General features: G+C 38.5%; 2 protein-coding genes across 15 annotated transcripts in view; both read left to right on the forward strand.

Annotated features, from left to right (window-relative positions):
* Nucleotides 1–23,079, forward strand: part of KCNN2 (potassium calcium-activated channel subfamily N member 2) — a 96,374-nt gene extending 73,295 nt beyond the window's left edge. For 8 of the 14 annotated variants that reach the window (XM_021380472.1, XM_021380474.1, XM_021380481.1 and 5 more), the window contains 4 exons: nt 13,002–13,112; nt 15,147–15,274; nt 20,233–20,302; nt 22,182–23,079. In XM_021380472.1, coding sequence (XP_021236147.1) covers nt 13,002–13,112; nt 15,147–15,274; nt 20,233–20,302; nt 22,182–22,469 — 597 coding nt within the window. In that variant the 3' untranslated portion in view covers nt 22,470–23,079. Of the gene's footprint in view, nt 1–5,523; nt 5,690–10,432; nt 10,612–13,001; nt 13,115–15,146; nt 15,275–20,232; nt 20,303–22,181 lie in introns of those variants that run through there. The other 6 variants (XR_002433329.1, XR_002433330.1, XR_002433331.1 and 3 more) reach the window with 6 other exon arrangements.
* Nucleotides 1–26,803, forward strand: part of LOC110389661 (adenylate cyclase type 10-like) — a 451,262-nt gene that overhangs the window by 273,570 nt on the left and 150,889 nt on the right. The gene's annotated exons all lie outside the window — the stretch shown is intronic.

A 26,803-nucleotide genomic window follows, 5' to 3' on the forward strand; every position in this document is an offset into this window, starting at 1 on the left:
AAACATATGAAGTATGAAACATTGAACATAATAATGAACTGTCTTGCACCCTAATTTGCAAAACAAAAAAGCTTATGCGTTTTGAAGGTAATTATTTAAATACAGCCACTCTTCAAAAGCACTTCTTGAAGCAAGCAATTTGTGTTTGTTGTGGAAAAAAATGGGATATTAAAAGAATAGGCTTGCCAATTCCTATTTCAGTGGGGATCATTGATAGTCTATTTAAAATGTATACCAGGATAACTGTTCAATGATTGTAAGAGATAAAATCAAACCATATATGCAATTTGAAGAGGAGGAATGTAACTCCTTAACATCTGAAGTAGCAAGTGCATTGCTAGATTGGTGGATAACGGATGCCACTGAGTTTGTGCTTTTGGATAAGGTTCCTCTTAAAAAAATGTAAGCAGGACAATAAATAGAAATACTTATGAATGCCGATGTAGTGACACAGACCACTGAAGAGTAAATACTGGCTTTGCAAATCTGGTAGCTCATGCAAGGCTCTACTGGTGTCTTAACTCCAGAGAAGGAAGAGCCCAGGTACCACTTCTGCCTCAGGAACTGCTTTCTGTGAGATGGAGAAAGGACTGCATGGGACAAAGGCCGAACCTTTAATGAAGATTCTGATACAGTGTAGTACAGAGCTGGTGGCATGGGTAAATGCAGAAATAGTTCGTATACTGACAAGTTAAACTGAACTGGGTACTTCATTGCCTGTCAGTGTTTTCCAGTGAGATTTCAATAGGCAGCAGTTGTAGACTACGAATCAGGTGAGCTGTAAAGCAGATAATAAACACATCCTCTTTCATCTCTTTGCATTAGGTAGGCCTGCGAGAGAGATGGACTAAAATGTGAGTGCCATCTTTGTTTTCAGAGCAGAGTATAGAAGAGATGAGGAGAGCCACACCATCTTCACTAGGCTATGCAGCTTGCAGGAGTTTTTATGTCCACTGAATATGCAGTGGTTAGCAATGCACATCCAAGCAGACCTCTCAGGTCCTGGTCAGCACGCTGAGCTCAACTATAATTGGAGCACTTTGTGCTCGTTTACATGCATGCAGCATTTTCACCCACTTGACTTTACGGAGGCAGGGCCTTGGAGCAGTTTAAAGGAGATATTGGTAGAAGTAAAAAGACGGTGCAAGTTTGAAAAGGTATGGGGAGTTGTGTAATGATTCGCCAAGAGATGAGAAGACTTTGAATGAATTAATGACCTATTAAAATTTTATGAAGAATACAGAAGATACTGAGTGGCACCTGGTCTCATGTGACACCAGGGCATTTACTTTTATCTATTCATAACTTCTATTTATAGAAAAAGCAGAATTGGCTCGTCCTGCGATATTATAGCAATTCCATGAAGTTTGTGTCACAATTTCTAGTAAGTTTTTTTTTACTAGACCTACAATAGACCTTTGTAAGTTTTTTATTCATGCCAGATTAAATAATAGCAGGCCATTCTTAGGACCGCAGATACAAGCAACTGTTGCAAGGTTTGAGAAGGATTCTTTTATGTTAAGCATTATGTGGTGAGCTTGTTCATTTATTATATGATGTAGAGATGAGGATGCAGAATCTTCCTGAAGGGCCAGCTGCCCATAGTGAAGAAGCAGACATGCTGAATTAGTATGCCAAACCTATCTTGCCAGAAGAAAATGATGAGTTGCAATTGTCCTGTTACACGGTATACAGAGTTGTTGGCTGTAGCTTAGATGAATATTGCTTTAGATGAAGTATCTGTTCTTTCAGAGTCTTGGCATGTTGTTGCTAGAATTGCAGCTTAAATGGTTCTGTTATTGAAAGGAACACAAAGAGATCATTAAGCCTATGAAAGACACAAGTGAATTATGAGGATTTTCTTAAATTTAAAAAAGTGGGTAAGATTAGATGTTTATTCTGGAACATTTTTAAGTAGCAGCTTTTAACTACTAGATTTGAACCTCATTTATCTAGGTGAAGAGCTCTTATTTGAGTAGTTACAGTGTAGTCAATGTGTTTGTAGATTGTAATAGATAAATAAACAAGAAGCTGCTAGATAGTAAAACTGTTTTATAGAACTTTCTATGGATAATGTACTAAAATCGTGCATATAATTTTGCGTAATATTAACTAATACATTGTGGAATTTTTTTACAAAAAATTATTTACATTATTTCATTCTGTGATGAGTTGCAGAAACGTAATTTTTAATGAAATACAGAAATGTGCTTTGAATTACATGCTTGTATGCTGCTTGGTGCGTTGAACTGATGGTTGATAAATGGTTGAACTGATAGAACAGACTTGTTTTCTATAGTAGCAGCACAGGAATAATAATACATTGTGTTTGCATTTAAAGAACAGTTTGCACACTGATCAAGAATCTGAAATTTTTACCATTTGTATTGCCTGGTGGAAAATGATAGCAGTGTTTTGATTAATCTTGATGAAAAGCGTATGGGAAGAGTTTAAAAAATTAGAACACAGCTCAGTTTTTACTGCCTTAAAAGTATAGGAATATATGAAAAGCTCTTCATGCCAGTTGTAGTGGTTTTGGTCTACATTTCAGGTACATGGTAGAATTCAATAATAAGTGATGTTAGGTTTCAGAACAGATTGTTTTTACTCCTTTTTAAAAAATAGAATGTGACTAGACAGTGTGTCAAGCAGAAACGTAAAATGGATAAGACAATTAAAGGTGTTTGCTTTGTGTAGTGAAACTATTAAAAGTTTTGCAGATCAGAAACTCTTGAGCTCCACTATTATTATTGTTCCAGCACACAGTTTGCCAAAATGGAAATTTTTCTCAGGAGTAAGACAGAATTCTGGATTATTTCACATCTATGGCTTATTGGGAAAAAATTTCTAATTGAGGTCAAGGAAAATAAGTGATTAAAAAATCAAGTTTTGTGGCACCATGGAGTGATCCCTAAAGCAACAGTGGTTGGGGTAGCAATCTGAAGCAAGAACAGCAGAGGCTCTCTTCTACCACCACTTAAGTAAACAGAATCTGGAAGGTGTAACTCTCTTTTAGAATTAGGAAAATAATAAGAAAAAGAACATCTGACCCCCTCCGTGAGAAGGTGCATTGTGCTTACATGGTGTCAACGGTTTACGGGCGTTAGGCCCGATTCCGTGACAAAGGGGACGGGGGACCCAAGGGCCCACGTCCCGGGAAAAGGGGAAAGGGGAAAAGGGTAGGGAGATGGCCCTGAGAGCAAAGAACAGCGGCAACAATCTGAGGAGAAACAAACTAATTTACTAAATAAAATATCGGAATGCAAAACAACACACTATAATACAATATAATTACAATTTAAGCTGATAAATCCAATACAGAGAGAGAGAATGTCCCAAAATCAAGGTAGGCCTTACTCTACTACCGACGATAAGACGGCTGGAGAGCGAGGTGCTGCCAAGATGAGAGACGGCGGAAAAAGGAACGAGGTCTCGTGATCTGCAAGTTTTTATACTGCGAGCCTTTATCTTTTCCCTCCGGCTGGAAAATGGCAACAGAGGAGCAAAGTGCCGTGGGGACTGTAGTAGTCCTTCTCTTCTGAGAACCAGGTACATTCACTACATGATGTTATGATGTGGAATACCAATAACCGAAAATCATAAAACCATGACACATGGCAATGGTATGGTTGTGGGAAGACTGAAGGGGCCAGCAGGTGCCCCATGCCCAATTGGAGCCAGCTCCAGCTGCTCCAAAAGGGACCCACCAGTGGCTGGAGCTGAGCCATCAGTGATACCGGTTGCACCTCCAGAGAGCATATTTAAGAAAGGGGAAAAACTGCGACACAACAGCAGGTGAGAGAGAGTGACAAATGTGAGAGAAACAGCTCTGTAGACACCAAGGTCAATGCAGAAGGAGGGCTGGAGGTGCTTCAGGTGTGGAGCAGAAGTTCCCTGCAGCCTCAGAGAGGCCCATGGTGGAGCTGGCTGTCTTGCTGCAGCCTGTGGGGCACCACGTGGAGCAGGTCTGCATGTGCAGGCATGGAGGAGTCTACAGTGCAGCTGGGGATGTGGCCTGAAGAGGAGGCGGCAGCCCATGGAGAGCTGCTGCAGCCCACAGAGCCTATGTTACAACAGAGGAAGGGAGTGAGGAGGACGTAGCCACAGAGACGAAATGTTACATGCTTGCTGAATGCAGCCCCCAGTCCTTGTTCCCCTGCACAACTCCATCCTGCTGTGGGGAGGTGTGAGAGCACAACTGGGCAGGCACCTGGTGAGCAGCCACACTCAACCCAGCACAGGTTTCCAGTTCTGCACCTTTTGCTGCAGAGTAGGGAAGTTTGTGAAGTGTGAGAGGACAGAGTACTGTTTCCCACTCGTATCTCATTAGGATTTGTGAAGTTTGAAGGCAGACCATTGCTAACGAGAATGAAAAGCAGTTGTCCCATGATATCTTCATTTACATAAATATGACTGGAGCTGATTGTTTTAGGATAACCTGTACTTTGTTTTGAAAGTGTATAGGTGGGTTTTGTTTCATCTGCAATAACTTCAGATTTAACACAGGAATTTCAGTATACTTTTACATGTATTCTTATGAAAGTTTCGTATTTACCATACATATTGGGCAAGAACATCACAATTAGGCATCATTCTATATTATGGAACTAATGTTTCCCATCAGCTTTGTAGGCTATTGTGCCTGCTGTTAAGTGCAATGGGATTTTGCCTCCTTACTCAGTAAAAGGTTTTTTTTTTTTTGTTGCATGCTAAGTATGCAGCATCATGATTGCCAAAAGCGAGGTTTAGCTTCTATGGCCACTATAGGTTTCCCAGGAACCCAGCTACCACAGTGCATTCAGTTATTGGACTTGTCTGAGTCAGCACCCATGCCATTTATAGGTTCCTTCTTAGAAGTTAGATTATTTTCTTTGCCCCAGAAGCCTTTCCTAGTTCTCAACTTGCATTACTAAAGAAGACTTCACTTCATCCCCCCACTGCCACTTCCTGTTACTGTCTGGGAACACTTAATCAATTTCATTATTTTTATATGACATGAAATTCTCGTTGTTTATTTATTTATTGCAACATTGCTGAAAATTTCACAGGCTAATTGGAAGTAAAGTAATCTGCTCATCTGTTGTTTGTGGATGAGAAATTTAAACGTTCCAACCAAATTCTAGCTGCAGTGCAGACAAACTCCCCTGAAGACAGCAGCAGCCATGGAAATACTGAATATATGAAAGCATAAATAATGCAAAACTATGTTCTGCCACATTTTTGACTGAGACAGTATAGTTGTTGTCCTATTACTCATCTTCCTTTGATTCAGTGTTGCAAGGTTACACATCCCTCCCAGTGAACATTGACAAATGCAAAATACATTCATGCAACACCTCTTCCATAGCCTCTGTCTGTCTTGTGGATGGATTCCTCCCTCAACTTTAGCACTGCTTGTTTTGGAGAATTTTTTTCTTTTTTTTTTTACTTCAAGCAAGATTTTTTTTTCCCCTCCCCAGGTGGTCCACTAATTCCACCTTCCAGAGAACCAAATGAACAGAGTATCTGTTTAAATTCTTACAGGCTTTTCATTTTATGCAGAGCAGCAGGAAGAATGTTGTGCCTTTTCTGGTGCAGAGCTAAATTTCCCACCAGAGCCATATGTCTGCAAAGCGGACCTTCTCTCTCCCCCAGTGGATCCCAAGGGAAATGAGCAAGAAATGTGGCAGCTGTCTTCTTTCAGCTACAGGCAAGTATAGCTGGACATTTTCATGACAACTACAGCACTAAAGACTGCACTTCACTTCCAGTCCAGTAAACCAAAGCTGCCAGGAGACCTTCAGCTGAGACACTGATACACCATATTGCTTCTTTTCTCACCAGCAGCACCCTTCAGGCATATATACATGACCTCCAGGCTGTTGCAGAAATTTCTCAGTTCACTGTTGTCTTGTAAATGTATTTTGGAACCTTACCGAAGAAAGAACCAAGTGGAAATGCCAGATGCATTTACTTAAAGGATAGGGTTTCTCTGAATCACAGCCTTCTGAACTGCTGACTAAGTGTTTCCAGTGCAGTTTATCAGCCAGTGTTAACTCTCCTCGTCTTATATTTTGAAAGAGATTACAAAAGCAATCTCCTAACGTAGCCCTTCAGCTGAAGATTTTCAAGAACCTCTCTTTTTCACTGGAACAGGGCCCACGTGAGCACTCACTGCAAACGCTAGATTTTATTGACCTCTTAATCTGAACCCAGCAGTTTTGCAGTCACTGTGCTGTGTCAGTTTGAGTGCTGGAAAAACATTATCTCAATCAAAACTTCATAATTGCACTATCATCAGATCTGATTTCTGTCATGTTAGTCACTCCAGGCAACAATAGATTTCACCTCTAGCTGCCATGAGTAAATCTGCTGTGGTTTGCCATAGTGTACAATTTTCTGTCAGAACTTAAAAGTTAGCCAGCTCAAGGCTGGCAATCCTAATGATAGGACTGGAAAGCTGAGGGTGGGCTGCATCAGTGAAGGGAATGATAGAGGGCTGTAGAAGGCAAATCATCTGCTATATGTAAGTATGCATTAATGCATAAGCTCAGCAGGATCTAAGGGAGAAGAAAGACAAAGTCAGGTCTGGCATTATGATGCACACGTGTTTAATGATGTTGGTTAATACATACCCACCATATTCATTTATTGTCATTTATATTACTGCAGCCCTTCGGTACTTTAAACGTGTTGTCCTATTGATGCCATTACTGTATAAAGAAACTAGAAATAAGATGTTCCAAATTCCTGAACAGCTCAGCGTCTTTGTTATGTAAAATGAATGGGGAATGAGGAGGCGGTATCTAAATAGGTGATCTTAGCACACCAGGAGTCCTCAGTATTGTTTTGTTTGGTTTTGTAGTAATAGCCAAAAAAAGACTGGGATGCGTGCTGGGGAGGATGTAATTTAAAAGAAAACTACGTATGAGATTTAGGCTTTTGTTGAGGAAGCTTTTCTTTGCCAAGGGACAATGCAAAGGATTTTGTCTGAGAGTGGGATTATCAGAACCACAATACATTGCTTCCATACTGATGAGCTGGAAGAGCCTGGAGTCATAAAATACTGAAACTGAGGTCAAATATTATATGTATGATGCCGCTGAGAAGGGAATTTGCTTTATTAAAGCAGGTGAAGCAATGCTTGGAATAATTCAGATCTAAATACCACCAGGAGAGTTTTAACTGTCATAGCAGTTACGGAATATTTCAGTTTGAAGTCTAATGGCAAAGTGAAAGACAGTATCATGTAGTAGTTATTTTGTTCTGAAGAGAATATTTAGGCTTTTTTTCAGTTGGTAAATTTAAAATATTACTTAGAATTCAATTAATTTCACCTTTCTTGTCTTTTTTTTGAAATAGTATAGGCTTGATCTCAAAAAGCCAGTGCCTGTTGACATACTGTATTTTTTTGTCTCAACTTACTCCATTCTTCCTCTGTTTCAGTGATCGTTTGGGCTTGTGTAATTGAGAAAATAATTAGCCTACCAGTGTTTAACTAAAGAGTGTAAGTCCATATATGAGTCCACATATGTATAAGCACACACACTTCTGTTCATGCAACTTTATTTTGATTATATGCAGTAAAAATAGCTAAGGAGAGCTTTCCTGGACTACTGCTTATTTGCATGAGCATCCGAACTTGAGTCATCATTCTTTGTCCTGGATAGGACCAGCGTGTTTGGAATTTAAGATACAAAGAGTGTCCTGAAGTTGTTTGCAGATAAATGGATGGCAGCTCAAAGGTTTGACGGTCAAGGAGAGTTCTGCCCAGTGTAAATGGCTTATGCTTCAAGATTGTACTGCTCATACAAGTTTTAAGTCAAAGAGAGAGATCTGATGTTCAAAAGGAGAGATTTGCTGCCACTGTGCAGTCAAATCCAGGCTGAGGTTTGTTGTTTAGCCCATTTGAAAGACTGAGGATGTGTCATCTGTTTGTTTTCAGACTTCATGCTTCGTGAATGCCAGTAGAGAATGTTTTGTATCAATCAAGCATTCAGGAGGTCTGCGTCCTTCAATGTTAGATCATCACAATGTTAATATAGGCTTTACTCAGTTCTTCAGCAGAGTCCTGGTCTTGTCACTTTAGAGAAGCCGATTTTCAGCTCAGATCTTTTACGCTTCTCCTGGTTTGGTAGTTAAGTTTGCTCAGCTAGCACATTTTTGTGAACCTGATGAGATTCAACAAGGGCAAATGCAAGGTGCTGCACTTGGATTGGGGCAGTCCCAGGTATGTAGCAGAAGAAATTGAGAGCAGACCTATGGAGTAGGATTTAGGGGTTCTGGTGGATGAAAAGCTTGTTGTGAGCCAACAGTGTGTGCTCGCAGCATGGAAGGCTGGCAGTATCCTGGGCTACATCTCATGGAGCCCCACCTGGAGTACTGAGTCCAATACAAGAAAGATGTGGAGCTGTTGTAGGGGTTCCAGAGGAGGGCCACAAAGATGATCAAAGGGCTAGAGCACCTCTCCTATGAGGAAAGGTTAGGGAGCTGAGAGTGTTCAGCCTGGAGAAGAGAAGGCTCTGGGGAGACCTCACTGCAGCCTTCCAGTACTTGAAAGGAGATTGTTAACATGAGGGACATTGTCTGCATGATCTGATTGTGATAAGACAAGGGGGGATGGCTTTAAACTGAAAGAGGTGAAATTTAGATTAGATATGAGGAGGAAATTTTTCACACAGAGGGTGGTGAGGCATTGGAACAGGCTGCCCAGAGTGGTTGTGGATGCCCCATCCCTGGAGGTGTTCAAAGTGAGGTTGGATGGAACCCTGGGCAGTCTGATGTACTGCTTGGCACACGTGCCCATGGCAGGGGGGTTGGAACTGGATGATCTTTAAGGTTTCTTCCAACCCAAGCCATTCTATGATTCTGTGATTTTTCTGGAGAGCAGAAAAATTCATATACATTAGTTTTTAAACTTTATGGTTGCTGGCAAACTCTTTTTCATACAGTACGTGAAAGAAATGAGTTGCTGGATGGTTAATTCTGTAATTATCTACTTGCATGTTTCTAGCAAATGGAACAAGTTAGCAACATGCTCAAACCTTCATCATGCAAAACTTTTCTGCAGTTTTGAGAAACGATGACAGCTGAGTTGTCAGTTTTTCAAATTAGCTTCAAATTGTTGAAAATCTGAATCGTCAGTGGATGTATTATATTATTTCATCATCCCTTTTTCCCTTCTCTGTAGTATAGTCACAGGTCAGAACTTGTTGTTCTGACATACATAATTATGAACAATATTTACCAACTAGCACAAACTGATGCTTTTTGAATCTTCAGAGTATGACATTTGCATTTGCATCTATTATTTTAGCCACACTTTGAATGGACTGCTCAGCAAGGTGGATTTTCAGATATACATATATATATATATACACACATAACTAATGTTTCATTTCAGTGGACTGATGACAAAATACTACAAAACTTCCTTCCCTGTTTTTTTCCCCAAATTTTGGTATACTGGAAGTCCTAAGTGCCCTTAAAGTTGGTCTGCTTGCCAAAAAACAAACCAACCAAAAACCACACAGTTGAAGAAGACGACGGGGACTGACTGAAGAATACAAGATCCAGACAGAATTAGTTATTGCACTGATACTTGAAAATACACACTTTCCTGCCTTTTTCATTTTTCTTCTGGTGATATGTAATTCCTCTGAAAGTTAAGCAGGAGTTTGAGCAGTGACTTAGTTTATTATCTACTTCAAAACAGGATAAAAAGAATGATGCTGGGAATTATAAAATTTAGTAGTCAAATATAAGACTTATTTTAGAGTTTTAGTCTCAAAAGAGCCCCTCTTGCACTTGACAAATCAGCATAATTTCGTTTCCTTCAAAGAAATCTGCAAACACTGAGCATTCAGTGTATGCTTCTCTTGTTTTGCAGAGATGTTAAAGAGCTCACACTCATAACCTGAAAACATGCCACATTCTACAAAGCCAAGAAGGGTAATTGCATCTAGTTGCAGTAAACTGTTCTGGTAGTAAGGAAGACAGCAGCCCATATGTGAGGGAGCTTTCATACTCTGCCAGTGACACTGTTTTACTGCTGCAGGGGCTCTTTCACATGCAATATAAAACTACTCTTTTCAGCAGCTTTTGGCCCATGTAACTGTGTGGTGCCACTTTAAAGAGACAGTAGAACTGGTCCTAAAAGCCTAACTGCAACTCAAACTGTGTTCTCTTTGTCTTTTACCATTCCTCCAGGTTTTTTGGTTCGGGGGCAGTACATATGGGGAATCTAGTATTTCTATTTCCTTGGCATAAACTTTTGTACCACACTTGTAACCGCCTCATCCCATTTTAGCATTCTTGCTGTAAGCAGGCAGAAATCAAATTACATCATTGGAGCAACATTTGGCCTGTTATCCTGACTTGACCAAAAGATTTCTGTTTTTCCCTTTATTTTTCTTCCTATTGTATGGAGTTGTTTTTATTCTTTTGCCCACAGGGAAGTGTCCTGCGCTCTAGCAGTTCCCTCCTGCTGTCCTTCATAGGAAGGAGACTGGAAAAGAGCTGACTGTTTCTGGGGGGTGAAGGTAGCTGCTCCCAGTAGAGCAGCTCCTGCTCACACCTTGAAAAGCTGAGTGCATTTCTGAAGCCCTCAGTCCTAAGCTGTGTTAGCTATCTTCATACCTCTTGTCGCAGAGTGGGAAAGCAAAGGTATGGTTATACCTGTCCCCAGTTTGCCCTTGTCTCATTGAAGAGAGAGTGAGACTTCAAATATATGAGAACTTTGCTCAACATAGGGCTGGCGAGCAGAGGGAGAGGGCACAGCAAAGCTTGAAAGCTTGGGTGTAGGACAGGAGATAAATGCAGCAAAATCACAAGAGATACGTTCAAGACAATGTTGAGGGCTGCTGGGGACAGAAGCTTTGCTAGATAAGAATTGATTGCAGAGGATCAGGTCTGTCTGAGAGAGCAGATGATTTTCTTGGAATGATTTACCATTAAATTACCATTACCAATAAGGGGTTCCAGGGAGTTAATTTGTTTTCCATTCTCTATGTGTTTAGTAGTGAAATTTGTATTTAGGAAGCTAGTTTCAGAGATCTAGTCTGCATCTTCTGAAGCCAGTGAAGCAGATACTGGAGCAGGGAGAAACTGAGAGAATATACTGATGAGAGAAATTCAGAAAGTGGAAGAAAGTTCTGTGGCTGAAAATATAATAAGTTTTAATGTGCAACAAGAGACTGCTTTACATTGGAGAGTAACTGACGGAAGTGTAACAACATGTAGGTTGGAGTGAACGTGCAAGTTAAATGCAGCCTTATTTATTTAATGTGATTTTACTCTTAAAAAAGAAAAGATTAAAAAAAACAGAAAACAAAAACAAAACCCCCCACAAAACCAGCAGATTTTAGTAATGATGTCCAAGTAAAAGATACCTTGAGATGTGTATAACACATGCCGTTCCTCATTATCTGACCAATTGTTTTTCCAGTGTCCTTTCCAAGCACAAAGGACACAGACACCAAGTTAAAGAAGTGAGTTTATCTTTACTTACATTTAAAGCAATAACATAAGAAGTGAAATTAGACAGCAAGAACAAAACAAAGCAAGGTGAAATGAGACAGCAACAATAAAACGCATCGAGGTAATTAACCTAATCATTACGACATAAGGTTAACTACAGTGATTAAGAAAGAAACATCACTAATTGCCCTTAATACTTCACCATTATCCAGATCCGCAGTCTCTGGGTTACAGCAGACCCCGGTTACAGCAAGGATTTGGAGAGCCTTTCCCAGCAACTGGGATGACCTATGTGATGTCTCCATCCGTAGGTGAGGTCTCCAACTTTGCTGCGAGAGGGTCCAGCTTTTGTAATATTGAATAAACAAGTTTACATTGCTTCAAGGGTAGAAACATCTGGTTCCATTCTCCTTTTTGGATTCCACCTCAAGCCTGGCCAGTTCTCAAGGAGGATCCAAGGGAGTTTGTGTACTATGCCTTGATACCTTGCTTCTAAATGAGGAAAGGTTAATACATTCTCATAATGTTTTATTTAAGATACGTCTCTTGCTAATAAGACATTTTATCTAAGCTACATATTTCAATAATGATCAGATAGTACCGTAATATAGTGCTTGGTTGTGAGGTTCATCTAGAGGTCAACTTTGGTTTGACATCTGTTGTTCAGGCTTTAATGCCTTACACATTTAAGTCAACTTATTCCTCCCATTAACCCCTTTAACCACCCTCACCTCCTCCCCCCCCCCCCCCCCCCCCAAAAAAAAACCACAAAAATTATAATGCTAATAAAGATACTGCCTCTTCAGAGGAACTGATACTTACAGCTTAGGCCTCTTAGGAGCGTCAATGTGTGCATATGCATGTGTATGCATACATACACACAGCACCAATTAGGAACTTGGTATTTTCTCTATCCAGTTTTTACTAAATGTGTTGTATACGTGTACTGTTTTAAATGGTAATAAGCAAAGCAGAAGTACTGTAGGAAAAAGTCAACGAAGTCCTCAGAGAGCAACTTAGAAGTGTATTAAAATGAATAAATACTGCATTTGTAATAAGTTTATTTTTGGCCCACAGAAAAATTCTAAGAAACTTTTTTTTTTTTTTTTGCCCTAGATACTCATCTAATCTTATTTCATCTTTTGCAGTTGCTGTGACTTTGAGATAATCATTAAGAGCAGGGTGTATTTTGCATTTCTTTGCTAGCATTCGGGGTTTTAAAAGGTGTTTTCTTCACCAGTCTCCCTTTCTTATGCACTAGAAATGGGATGTATTCAAATTTTTAACCACTGCAGGAAAAATAAAAAGCAGGACTTTTAAATGATGCTGCTCACTAATTGTTTTGATGCTTTGACAGTTTACCAGCCTGTAACTGCTGACTTTTTCTATTACTTTGAATAGAAATAGCTGTAGCATCTTGACTATATTTAACAGGCTTGAAATACCTGATGCTTGCTATATTTCTACAGCAAAGGAGAAACTTCCACTAAAAGCTCTGCAAAATGCAGTAGTAACATTTTGGGGGTTTGTTTTATTGTTTTCAGGGTGCTGGGTGCACTGCACTGGTGGTAGCTGTGGTGGCAAGGAAGTTAGAACTTACCAAAGCTGAAAAACATGTGCATAATTTCATGATGGACACCCAGCTAACTAAAAGAGTAAGTCACACTTTATATTCACAACTGAAAAGGAAATGTATGTTAACTTATTTTTGCATTTGTTTTAAGTGGTCTCCTGCTCCATTCTTCTACTGGGCTTTTTCATAAGTGTGATTTTGAAAGGAGGAGATTGAATGCCCTGAGCTTTTCTTGGAATTGAGGATAAATGTAGATTTTTGATGATTTGAATATTCTTCTGTAGAGGATCTTGCAGCTGTAAGATAATTGGAGTAAACAACAGTAACATGTTGTGAAACTACAGAATAATATGTTAAAGAAATTCATACAGGATTGGAGAAGAATTTATACTAAAACAGGTGAAATGACTGGATAAAATTCAAGCTATAGAGGATATTCTTTAAAAAAAAGTCCTGTTCATACTTTGTGAATGAGGGAGTCTTTGCAATTGCTTGGTGTGCTCAGCACAGCATTCATTCAGCTACATACAATACCGAATCACCCTGAAAGATGTTTTGTAGGTAACAGAAATACTTTAAAGGTGATTACTTAAATAAATAAATAAATAAAACAACCTTCAGAAATTGTTAGAACCCATTAAAAAAAAACACAGCGATTTCAATTTGTATGAGACATTGTTAATTTTTTTATTCACAAATAACATCTTGGAAAACGAAATAAGTCCTTTATAGAAGAAAAACAGGTCACTGTTAAGGAAACAAGAAAATGAGTAGGAGCTACAGACAGCTTCAATGCTTGCCCATGGCAAGGTAAGAAGTTGCTGCTGAAAGACCTAATAGGAATATTTTTCAATTGTAAACTGACAACTGAACTCAAAATGTCCTTTAGGAGGACAGAAGGCTTTGTAAAGATCGGCCAGATTTTGAGCCTTGCGTTCATTTGCACCTTTTAAAGCTTTATCTGTATACCTGTATACAGATCTGTATACCATCACGTAAATCTTATTATCAGTCTCATAGTGCACCTGAGTGGTGCTTTGTAGCTTCAAACCCATGAAACTCAAAGCAAATGAAAGCAAACCAAGCAAACAAGTCTGAGGTGCATATCAGATTACTGACCGGCATTACACAGATACTGTAGAGGTTTCCCCATCACCTGGAGTTAGCCACGTCTTCTGGGAAAACTGCAAGGGCCATACAGAGATTGTGCAGAAGTCTCTAAAATGTGAGTTAGCTTACACTGAAGTCAAGCCCAAGGTTCTGCAATGCACATAAAAGGTGGGAACCTCCTGCTGGGTGGAGCTACTGCATTGCATTCCCACAGTGCCATTACCTACACAGTGGCTTATTCTGGTGCTGCAGTGACTAGCGTAATTTACAGTTGGAAGGAGAAAACAGAAGGATCAATAGCCTTTGCAACTAACCTACTAATTCCGTTAATAAATACTGCACTGAAATTCTTTGTCTGTTGTTTGCAATCGTTGAAAATATTGGAGGAAGGAACTGCAGGGTACTCTTAACTTTAACATTTTATGAGAAGTCTCATTAAAAAAAAGAATTTAAAACACTTAAGAAATAAAACAGTCTACATTAATTGGGGAGATTTTTTTTTTTCATTTCGTCTGAGAATGGTAAGAAATCAACAAGAAGGAAGAATGTAAACAACAAAAACATGCTCAGACAGCTCTGGATGTTTAAAAGGCTGTAAAACTGCCAAGAGAAATAAGAGGTGATAATAATACAACAAGAACAAGGAGAACTTTATGATCTTATAAAATACTGTAGTGAATTACCATGCAGATGATTCTCAGTATTTTCTCGCTGTAATTTGTATTGCCATAAATGCCAGATGGTGAAGCTCTTTTGAAGAAGGACAAGTGATTCCCAGATGCAAAGATAGCTGGTACCATTATCATAAGTAACAACACAGAAATTGCTCAGCAGTGCCCTTGGTCCAGCTTCTGTTTTCTGCTGTTTCTGCTGCAGCTTCCTCCTGTACCCATTTCCCATGTTTTGGCAGGGTTCTAAGTGTTTCAGAAGGAGTTTACGCTAGAAAAGATAAAACATGACATAATACTATTTTTTGTCAGGCTGGTGTTTTTCTTTTATTAAACAGGTGAAAAATGCAGCTGCCAATGTACTCAGGGAAACATGGTTAATTTATAAAAACACAAAGCTCGTTAAAAAGATAGACCATGCAAAAGTAAGGAAACATCAACGCAAATTCTTGCAAGCTATTCATCAGTAAGTACTATTTTGTTTTGGTTTTCCTTTCCAGCTGTTCTCCCTCCCTTCTCCCCTCCTTTTCTCTATTTCTTTTAATTTCTATTTCCTCCTCTCTCTTTCTCCCTTTTCCCAAAATACTGCTCTTGAATTTTTTTATCTGAGAATGACAAAAATGAGGTTTTACTATAGTACCTGTTTACAACAGAACGTATGTTGACTGTGTATGCCCAACACAAGTTAAATCAGAATTGTTTGTAGTTTTGTCACTTTCCCATGCTTCTTGAAATAGCTAAGACATACTTGTCTTTTGCCACTGTAACTGTCCTTTGTTGTTATGTATTTGTTTACAGGTAGTAAGATACAAGCTACAACAGATAGAAGAAAAGAAAAAAAAATTCATTTGTAGATTTGATAATTTCAGATCAGAATGATGTAGTAGAAGACAGGCTGTGAATATGTATGTAGTATTTAATTAAGAGTAGCATCAAGCTTCCTTTTTACAGCTCAACAGCAATTTGCTTCCGTTTCCTCAGTAGATAAGGTCAGGTGTTGGTATGTAAGGATACAGAAAATTAGATCATATGCCAACAGACATTGTACAACCCTTTAACACCTCTGCTGTAATTCAGATGAGTTCTTCCCCTCTACTGAACTGCCAAAGGTTTGAAGACAAGCGTGAGAACTGTGAGCAGTAGCATAATAATGCCAGACTTTAAGTATTCAACTGAAATTCATAATATGTATTTGTCATAAAGCACATAAAGCCCAGCAGGCCTCTGTGATGATTCCATTACTCTTCTGTGGATTACATGGGGGGAAAAAAAGAGACTTTTGTCCCCAAGAACCTCAAGCTTATCGCAGGGAATGGTCAGCACCCATGCTACTATGTCTGTTCTGCATCCAGCCTGAGGAAGCCATTTGTTGTATGGCCTGTGAAATGGGTTTTCCTGAGATACTTGGGGAAATGTAGATAAAATATTTAAGGCTCATTTTGAACTGATATTTTGGTAACTTTTGACTGTGAGACTGTGTGAGCCAGCCAGCGAGGAGAGCGTCCATGTGATCCACGTCTATTCAGTAAAAAGCTTCCTGCCTCATCTTCCATGAGGGAGAGAAAGGGAAAGCCACGTTATCTTATTTCCAATTAGTAAATTTAGGCTTACAGTCATTGCTTTTCAGTTTCATAACAATGTTTTAAATGAATAGGTAGCTAAAGCCTTGAAGGTATTAAGTATTCAATAACCTTGTTTACTATTTCATACTTACCAGACCTGCAGGATTAAATGTTACTATACTGCAGAAATACTTGAGGCAATAAAAGGACTGCAAAAGCTGAGGCTTTTTTCCCATAAGTAAAAAGTATATTAGCTTACTTTAGTTACCCTTCTCAGCTTAAAGGACTGGGAGACAGGGAGGGGGTGGGCAGGGGCTTTGGGGTAGAGGGTGGCATGTCCTGTGTATCCTTTCCTGGACTTGAATGCCTCATTGCAAAGGTTATTCCTTAACATTTTAACCTTCTTATTTGTCGTGTGAATGTGTGTGTGCATTTGTATTCAAAGAAGAATCTAAAAAGCACAGCAGGCTCGATCTGCAGCTCATATATCATTCAAACTCGGAAGAGCTTCATAGGGTGTAAACTGTTGTTCTGCACCTGCCTTAAAAATTCATTAAACTGGCTGGGTGGAGAACATGGCAGCAGTAAGTTTCTTCCTAGCTGTGCCAGCCAAACTTCCAATAGGTGTGTTAATAATACGTCTAACTCTGCCCTTCAGCACGTTGTATCCCATTGCAAAATGTGTTGTATTCAACCACAAAAAATTAGATAATTTTCTCAGTATGGTAAAGAATGCCCCATGGATGAAAATATTGCTCCAGCAGTTTGCTTTTCTCTAGCTGCAGCTGAGTAGCTGAATGTGATTTATTTTCTATCCCTTTACATCTCTGAGCTTTTTTCAAGGGACCAAGAAACTCATGGTAGAACATGGCTCTCTTCTATCTTTCTGGATTCTTAGGTTTTTTCTTGGTCCCCCTCCTTCAGCTTTCCAGTCCTTTGGCTGAAGACAGGAATAAAACAAGTGAAGCCTCAGGGCCAGCTTCATGCACGAAACCAGAGCAGATTGTAATAACAGTTTCAAATTCACAAGTTCAGTCCTAAAATGTTGATAACCATGACTGGCCTAGATCATTGTGCTTCTCATGCATACTAAATAAGGTGAAGATCTTACCATCATCGTAAACAATAATATATTAGAAGCCATTTTTTGAATATTATCAGTAAGAAGATGTACAGATGATAGTTAATGGGAAGGTTTGAAGGTTCCTTCATCATGACTTCACCTGTGGCAATTACTGACTGGAAGCAGTGGCAACTCCCTAGTACTTCTCACCTGCTGAATCGAGCTCACTGTGCTCATTTGATTGTTTTAGTATCTTTTACAGTTTTTTTTTTCTTTTGTTTTGTCTTTTTATTTCAACAAAATGAAAATAGAGCTCGGAAGTAAGTTTTATGAGCTATTCCTTTCTAAATTTGCAGAATTTACCACTGTCTGCATGCAAAAAATAGAGTTTTTATTTGTGAACTTCAATAGTCTGATTGCTGCCATGGAAACGCGATCCAGAATCATGATCTTTTGCTGTGATAAGTGAAGTTTATAAAGTCAACATGTTTCGTATTTTCTCTTAAAGAATTTAAGAACAAAAGTCTGAGAGTCTTCTTTAAATCTGGCTGATGCAGCTAAAAACTTGCCATTACCTAGGGATATATCTGCTGGGTTGACTATAGTTAGTAATTATCACATTGGTGTCAGCTAGTACCTTTTTATTTTCAAATTTCTAGATTTTTTTCAAAAGTCTAAAGTTGACATACTCACTTAGCAAACAGATAAGGAGTCAAAAACACATTTTCTGCAAATAATATGAGAGTTACTTAGTGAAACAATAGGATTACCGTTCTCTAGTCCAATCATTACATACTTACCTCTTACTGGTTATTCTCTTCTGAGATTATAATGATATACTTCCATACTTTGGAGACACTTCCGTATTTTTGCTTTAGAATAGCTGAAGCTCATAGCTTCTGAAAGGACCATTCCTACAATCTGTATTTGTGTTGTGCTCTAAAGGAAGCCTTCAGGAGAAGGTCTCACATTCCAGTAACAAGCTGCTGGAATGTCATTTTTATGCAAACAACTGCTTCTACAATTCTACCTTGATGGAGTTAGTTCACTTTTCATAACTTTCTTTCTCAGGGAGGTTAGCCTAGATATGAAATGAAATATGCGGGTAACTAAAGATTTGAACAAAAATTTCCGGATTTTGGGATATTTTGAAGAAGACTTCAATTGAAAAAAAAAGCATGTATCTTCATCTGCTTCTGCATTTAGGAGGTCATTTGTAGCCATTTTCCCCCTTGGGAAAATTAAGGGTCACTGGAAAGGACTCCAATTCTGCCTCTAGATTAAAATAAAATAACTTACAGCCATCATAGAAACACAGAGCTATTGAAGATGAAGAATGTTGTTCAATTCCAGGAAACTGAGGGAGCAATTCTGATCCCACTGTAGATTTTAGCAGTTTTTTCATTCATTTAAAGGGGATCAGGATTTCGTCCTCTATATTCAAAACAGAGAGAAGTCAAAATGGCTTTTTTCCACATTAGTGTTTAGAGCACTTAGAGGCCCACAGAAGTGAAAAAGAGTAGCTCCTTTACAACTGCTGTGGTTATACCACAGTGGCATGGAGCACTTTGGTGCCACTGCTATGAGTTTAGATCTTGTTTATACAAAAACAGGTTTAAATGCCTCTGTGAAATCATGTTTGCTTTATAAGAGACACATAATCTTCTAACGAGCACAATAATTGAGAAATAGGCAGCTATGGGCAGCTCGAAACCCATATGCCGCAACATGCTGCCACAGTTATTTTCATTTGGCAGCTATCAGGTGGTTAGCTTGGTTGGCCCGTAACATACTAGTAGACTGCATGGCACCTTATCATGTCTTTTATGAATCAGTGTGTTATTTTTTGAAAAACGCTGTGTCTTGCTTAGATCATTCAGAAGAAAAATCACTGTAAGTCCAAGCAATTCTCTGTTGCAAAGCACTCGTGTTTACATTAGAAGTTGCTTATTTGTGAAAATTACACCCATAAAGCACTCCATTATTAGTTCATCTGAAAAAATATTTACTTTGATTCAGGGAACCCATTAAAAAGTTTGTGTATCTATCTTTCAAACACTGTGCATAACTGATTAGTAGTAACGCAGGTAGCTAGGTATTAAAGATAAAAATACATTCTTTCTTCTTGCATACTTTCTCAGTGTTCTAGTTTAAAAAGCACCTTGTAAAAATACGTCTAGTGTAAGTTTAAGATGTAAACATATTTAGATTCATAAGTGATGTAAGAAAATTAGGAGTATTGGCAAGTATGCTGGTTATTTAGCTGCTAGTCAGATGGAAGTTGTGTTTAAATGAATGTGAAACTCACTTATCACTGTATTTCCATCAGGTTCGAACACCTGCCAATCCAATCCATTTCCGACAGAACAGGGCTAATACCTGTATCTAGTCATGTAGGCATGGGAAGATTCTTGATTACTACAACACTGATTAAAAAAAAAAAAACACCCAGTTGTTATGTTTCTTCCTATATCTACTTGTCACGATACTGAGGCTTTGAGGAATGTTTTGGCTTTCTTTCATGTAGTCTGGATAAATTGTTACCTCCCTCTCTGAATTCAACGTTAATCATGGCAAGCGGTATTCTCAAGGACATCACATTTCCTTGCTCTTTCCTTTTTTTGTGGTGTTGAAGAAGCATGCTTCTCATCGTAGCAGGCACATGAACGGTTCTGACTTTACACAAAGTACTCAAGGCATTGCCCATGCAATTACTCGTTCTTGTGAGTTTTATGCATGCTTTTTAGAAATCCGTATGTGATCTCTCACACACATCTGACTTAAAATTCCACTTTTTAGATTAAGAAGCGTAAAAATGGAACAAAGGAAACTGAATGATCAAGCCAACACTTTAGTGGACCTGGCAAAGGTTAGTAGGCAATTTTTCTTGTTTCAGTATTCATCCTTTCAAAACAGAAGAGTTTGCAAATGCAGGTATTGTTGACAAGTGTGTGTGTGTGTGTGTGTGTTTTAAGGAAATGAAAATGTGGATTTGTTTTGGGTTAACAGTTATTAAATGAAACATCTTGTTGATGCCTCTGACCAAAATTTAAATTCATCGTTTTTATTCTTTTGGATATTTGAAAAAGATTTCACAATCGAGGGTGATCCTGAGAGCTGATGTGACAGCAGTGGTTGTGGTAAATACTGAAGTGTGGCTAGGCCTCAGCGGTGTAGTGCTGTGTATTAAAGAGGTTTCCTGCCCAGTGAAAGTGACTTTGCCATGAGGAGTCATAGTGCACAGGCTCTTGCACATGCTGAAATTAACAGTTCTGTTTCTTTCTGTGAAGCAGTGACATTGCACAAGTAAACTGATACTTGCATTTGATCCACCATTCTATAATGAATAACAGCTGAGTACTCTGCAGATAAATTGCAAGGGTTTATCCATCTTTTTTAAGCCATTTGAGATCAGATAAATGTTGCAAACTGCATATCTACTGTTGCTGGGTTTTTTTTAATTAATATGAAATTTTAACTAGAGATTTGCAAGGCTGAGGTGAGAGCATTCCAAGTTTCACATTAGACCTCAATGTACAGCTTTGTAGGATCTTAATTTGAAGCTATATTAGAAGGCTTTACCTCAGGGTTTCTCATACACCACTTTCAGGCATCTCAAAACTTGCCTCAATTTACAGTACCTCATCAAGGCAAAGATTAAAATCTTTAGTATTCATTTTTTCTTTACTTTAGAGAATCACCTGACAACCTGAGTTACTGAAAATACATTTCACACTGCTGCTTCTTGATAAGGACTTTTCAGATATTATTTAGTGTAGAATACTTTGCCTTCAGGGATTATATTGGTATCTTGAAAGGGAGGGCAGAGAAACGAGTTATCTGCACTCATCTGATACTGAGGTACTTTATACTTCAGGCAGTCAGTTCTTCAATTAATTTTCATTATCTTTGGGTGGTTTATAAACTTCTGGCAGTTTATCTGCTGAATTATATACACTTTTAACTTTAAGGCTAATCTAAAACCTCAGCCTACAAGAGGGTGAAATTCAGTATTTTTGACCACTTCCTTGTCTCGCTTGTGCAAAAAAAACAACCCAAAAGGAAGTGGAAAAGAAAACAGAAAGTGATGGGCTCTGTGAAGTAAATTCTACCGACCACTGTGACACTTCAAAGTTCACTCTGTATAATTCCTGTAGCCCTATGCTGTTTTACAGGGGGAAGATGGATGGGAGAACACAGAAGTGGAGGAGTATGCAACTCAGTTGTACTCCTTGCACTACTGTTCAAAACAGCCCATCCAGCTACTCTTATTACAGGCAGCATTGAAACCTTGGTCAGCTGAAGGAGAAAACAAATGAGCAAAATTTGTGTTCTCCTTAAAAGAACAAAAGTGTTTAAGAGGAAATACAGAAGAGCCAAGGGCACATCACTGCTTTGCCATGCTCATTCTTCTCACGGCTTACACAACTAATGTTCACGTCTCATTATGGTGCATTTCTAAGCACCTGAGCTTCTGAAAAAAGGCCTGGTGTTTTATCTAATTCATTTACATTTTGACTTTCAAAGTGCTTCTCAAAATACGATACATTTCTGCTCAACAAATTTTGTAGGAATTATACTGAATAATGAATACTAAACAATTTTACAAAGCTATATCTTATTACATTTTTCACTTCCTTTTTCTTGTATGGAGTGCATAAGCAATTACAAACACTTGCAGATTTCACTGCATGTTAGAATATTTGCAAGATCTATCTAAACCTTTATTTGCGTCCTTCTGCTTTCAGACTCAAAACATCATGTATGACATGATCTCTGACTTAAATGAAAGAAGTGAAGATTTTGAGAAGAGAATTGTTACTCTGGAAACTAAACTGGAAACTTTAATTGGTAGTATTCAAGCTCTCCCTGGACTGATTAGCCAGACAATCAGCCAGCAACACCGGGATTTCCTTGAGGCTCAGATACAAAATTATGATAAGCATGTCACCTACAGTGCTGAGCGATCGCGATCTTTGTCAAGAAGAAGGAGATCCTCCTCCACAGCACCACCAACTTCATCGGAGAGTAGCTAGAAGATAATAAGTTAACTGCAAAATAAAGACTTTTTGCCATCATATGGTCAATATTTTAGCTTTTATTGTAAAGCCCTATGGTTCTAACCAGCGTTATCTGGGTTCTGATGTCAGAGTCCTGGAAACCTGAACACAATGTTTTAGGCCAAAATGAGTGAAAACTCTTTTTTTTGTTTTTTTTTTTTTTTCCCCCTCCTCCTCTCAGATGCACAGTGAATGCACCTATTATTGCTATATTACATTGTTCCTCCTGTAACTTCACTAACTTTTTATTCATGCATTTCAAACAAACTTTACTTACTAGAATATATAATATAATAAAGAAGTTAATTTCTGCACATTCTTTCTTGGTTACTTGAACTTTAACAGTTTTTAAAAGAAGCTCACAATCACGAAGTCTAGTTATAAACCTTTAAGAAACAAAATTGAAGCTTAATCATTATCTCTCAGAAGGAAAACTGATTCTCTAAACTCTGCTTGCAGTGGAGGGGGAAAAAAATCTGTGTTCATCTAACAGTGTGCTGAATAATGTATAGTCATTTTAAAATGTCAACAACAGCTTCAATTTCAATGGGGATTAATTAAAAATATAGTTTATCCTAGAAAATGAGTTATGAAGTGTTGTGTTTTTTTTCTTAAAAATCCTTTCAGGGTTTTTGTTTAACCTACACTTGTACGCACACCCATAGATAATATATATATATACACACACGTATATGACATTATTTATGCAGTACACACGGCAAAGAATTCTTAAACCAAATATTTGTAAAGCTGCTGGTGTGCAAAAAGCACAAGAAAGGTCCTGTGAATAAACACTCATAGTCTCATAGTTATGCCAGGTAAGTATATCCAGAGAGAAGCATCACTTTTAAACTGGAAGTCACTCCTTAATGCTATCTGTGTTTTGAAAATACTAGGTTGCTGCTGACTTACTGCACTCTCTTTTTTTGTGTTTCATGTTTCTGGAGTGAATTATGGACACCCAGTCTACGTGCTTGTGTTCCACATATAGGTAATCCCTGTGGTTTCTGTTATGCAGTCAAACTTTGCATGGAACTTTTAACAATATTTCAAAAAAATTGTAGTAAATCCACTATAGACCTCAGTTACAATGATGAGGTATCTGTACTACTTTATTTCCATGCAGAAATAATAAGGTCTCCTGCTTTCTTAAAAAATTACAGAGCATAGTGTTACACATTTGTGAGAAAGTTCTGGCTCTTCTCCTGGTTTATGTTCCAGCATAGCAAACCTAGATAAGGTTAAATGCTCAGCACATGCAACTTGCATTCTTGATTCTTCTTTATAAACAGAAAGTTATTTGATTTTATATAATATTTTGTATTACTTGCTCTTATTTATAAAGTACAGTAGCCCTGCCCACCTCCCATCAATTTAAACTCAAGGATGACACAATACCTGAATCCAACAAGTAGATATGGCTATCTGTTTTCAACAAATACTATGTCAGTCCAGATGTAACCAACATCCAACTGAAGGAAACAATTGCCCCATGGAAAGTTGTGAGGTTTGCTCAGTAGTGAAGCAAGGACAACAGTAATGAAGGAAGTCAGGACACAGACATGCTAGACAAGACAGGAGAGCAGTTCTCACTAAGCCCATGAAATTCTCCAAACCAAATGTATTCTGAAAAACAGCAGACACTTTGGGACTATTTATAATGTGCATGGTTGCTCCAAAAGTAATGCCACTTATTTATTTGCATGGAAAATACAATGGATACAAAGAGCACAATAACACTATTTGATAAAGAAAATTCTCAGCTACAAAATGCTATTTTTTAATGTAGTTAACACCACTAGCAATGCATTTTTGCCAGTGATGAATGGGAGCCTGCATGATGTACTCATAAAGATCTGCACCAGCAGAGTAGAACCACAGTGGCTGTCACCACTGCTGAAGTGCACCACTCACTGCCTCACGGTGCTAACGTCCAGAGTTTGGTCTCCATAAACATTCAGCAGGTGTTGATGAATGTCAATGGGTGCAGTTTTTTCTGCGTAGAAGAATTCAATTACATACCTTTATTTCATACGCATTTCCATTTTGTCAGACTGCTCTTCTTCTGCTCTCTGTAGCATGGCAATGAAATGTACCAGAATAATACCGGCAGGAAGATTCAACTTGTACTACCACACCACCAATATTTCTCTCTGACTTGGTGGGCCAGTGTAATAGAACAGGAGGCATTACTTTTAGGGCAGTTCTCATACAATCAATACAGATATAAGCTGCATCCAGCAGCTTATGTTTTATAAAAAGTCCACGTGTTTCTCCATCGCTGTTTATGTCCTTGACAGATGATGACTTCACAGTACTTTACCTTCTGGATGAGCAGCACAGTTACATATTTTTGGATCGCCGTCTTTATTGACTGTGGTATTTTGTGACTGGGAATAATAAGCTGTATTTGCAGTATTTGCAGTCATCTTTTGTTGTTGTTTTAATTTAATCTCATTGAGTTACCAAAGGAAAAAAAAAAAAAGGCTTTTATATAGGGCTTGTAGTGCTAATGGAATGCCCAGTCTTAAACTATGTGAGATTTTGAGTGGTCGTGAGGTCATTTTCTTTACCTTGTTGGCAGAGTTAGAAATAGTTTTAAATAATACAGGAATTTCATATTCAAGTTGCAGAATCCTTCCTTAAAGATTTTTCTTTTTCTCCCTTTTTTTGTGTGTGTCTGTTTAATTTAGAATCTTTGATCTCTCGATTCTCCTACTCACTAGTACTACAGAGACCGAACCTGCTAAATTCTTACTGCAACTCCATGCAGGCAGGGCTAATTGATGCGATGTGCCAATTCCCATCAGTAGGGTTCTGTAACAGTCTACCAAATTCTGTTGCAATTTTTTTTTTTAAAAGCAAACAACAAATGGTGACTCCATGGAATACTCCAGTTTCTTAATTTTCTCTAAAGCTCACTACAAATACCAATGTGTTTTGTACTGATGAGTCTTTTCTTCTAATACTTGGTTTTGTAAAGCATTTAGAACACTACAGGTGAATCCAGGTGTAGAAAAGACAGATATAAACTGGTATTCAGCAGAGCACAAAGCACTGTGGGTTTAATTTTCTTACTCCTAATGCAAAATTTCCTTTAATCTTTCCTTGTTTGAGCCTTGTATCTCAAAGATATCTCGTCTTTAAAGACTGAAATGTAAGATCATAAGTTGGCCCATTCACCGTGCTTAAAACTAAGTACACTGATTAAGTAGTATTTTTAGTTAAATCTATGACTTTGCAAGATGGGAATAACACATTCAAAGCATAATATATATACTAGCAAAATCCTCTTCAGTTCTTAATTCTGCAAATCATTGTCTGTTGTAAGCCTTCCCTCACAGGCCTGTACAACTCAGCCATTCTTCACCTCCACTGCTCCATGCAGATGGATGACAGCAAGCAGACACCTTCTCTGCTTAAAAGTTAAGCAAATACTTTAGGATTTCTGAACATGTTCTGGAACTCCATACTTTTCCTTGTGAGCTGGTCAAAAACCATGACTTCCTAGAACGGGTCTGAATCATCTTCATGAGGGGAGATCCAAGATGGGTGGCAGGCAAATGGTTTTACTGCAGCTCAGTTTGTAAGGCTCAGATATCTCGGATCATACATGGACATTGGAATTGATACACTGCACACAAAAAGCATCTCTAAGTATAAAATAATAGATGGTTTGAACATGAGTGTCTGTCGACGGTTTACGGGCGTTAGGCCTGATTCCGTGACAAAGGGGACGGGGGACCCAAGGGCCCACGTCCCGGGAAAAGGGGAAAGGGGAAAAGGGTAGGGAGATGGCCCTGAGAGCAAAGAACAGCGGTAACAATCTGAGGAGAAACAAACTAATTTACTAAATAAAATATCGGAATGCAAAACAACACACTATAATACAATATAATTACAATTTAAGCTGATAAATCCAACACAGAGAGAGAGAATGTCCCAAAGTCAAGGTAGGCCTTACTCTACTACCGACGATAAGACGGCTGGAGAGCGAGGTGCTGCCAAGACGAGAGACGGCGGAAAAAGGGACGAGGTCTCGTGATCTGCAAGTTTTTATACTGCGAGCTTCTATCTTTTCCCTCCGGCTGGAAAATGGTAACAAAGGAGCAAAGTACCGTGGGGACTGTAGTAGTCCTTCTCTTCTGAGAACTAGGTATGTCCACTACATGATGTTATGATGTGGAATACCAATAACCGAAAATCACAAAACCATGACAGTGTCTCATACTGAAGAATAAAACCTGTCACCATATAAGTACTACAAACTAAAATTGTCTGAAAGCTGTTATCTCCTTAAGAGTTATAAA

Source organism: Numida meleagris, chromosome Z (assembly GCF_002078875.1).
Source record: "Numida meleagris isolate 19003 breed g44 Domestic line chromosome Z, NumMel1.0, whole genome shotgun sequence".
NCBI classification, from domain to species: domain Eukaryota; kingdom Metazoa; phylum Chordata; class Aves; order Galliformes; family Numididae; genus Numida; species Numida meleagris.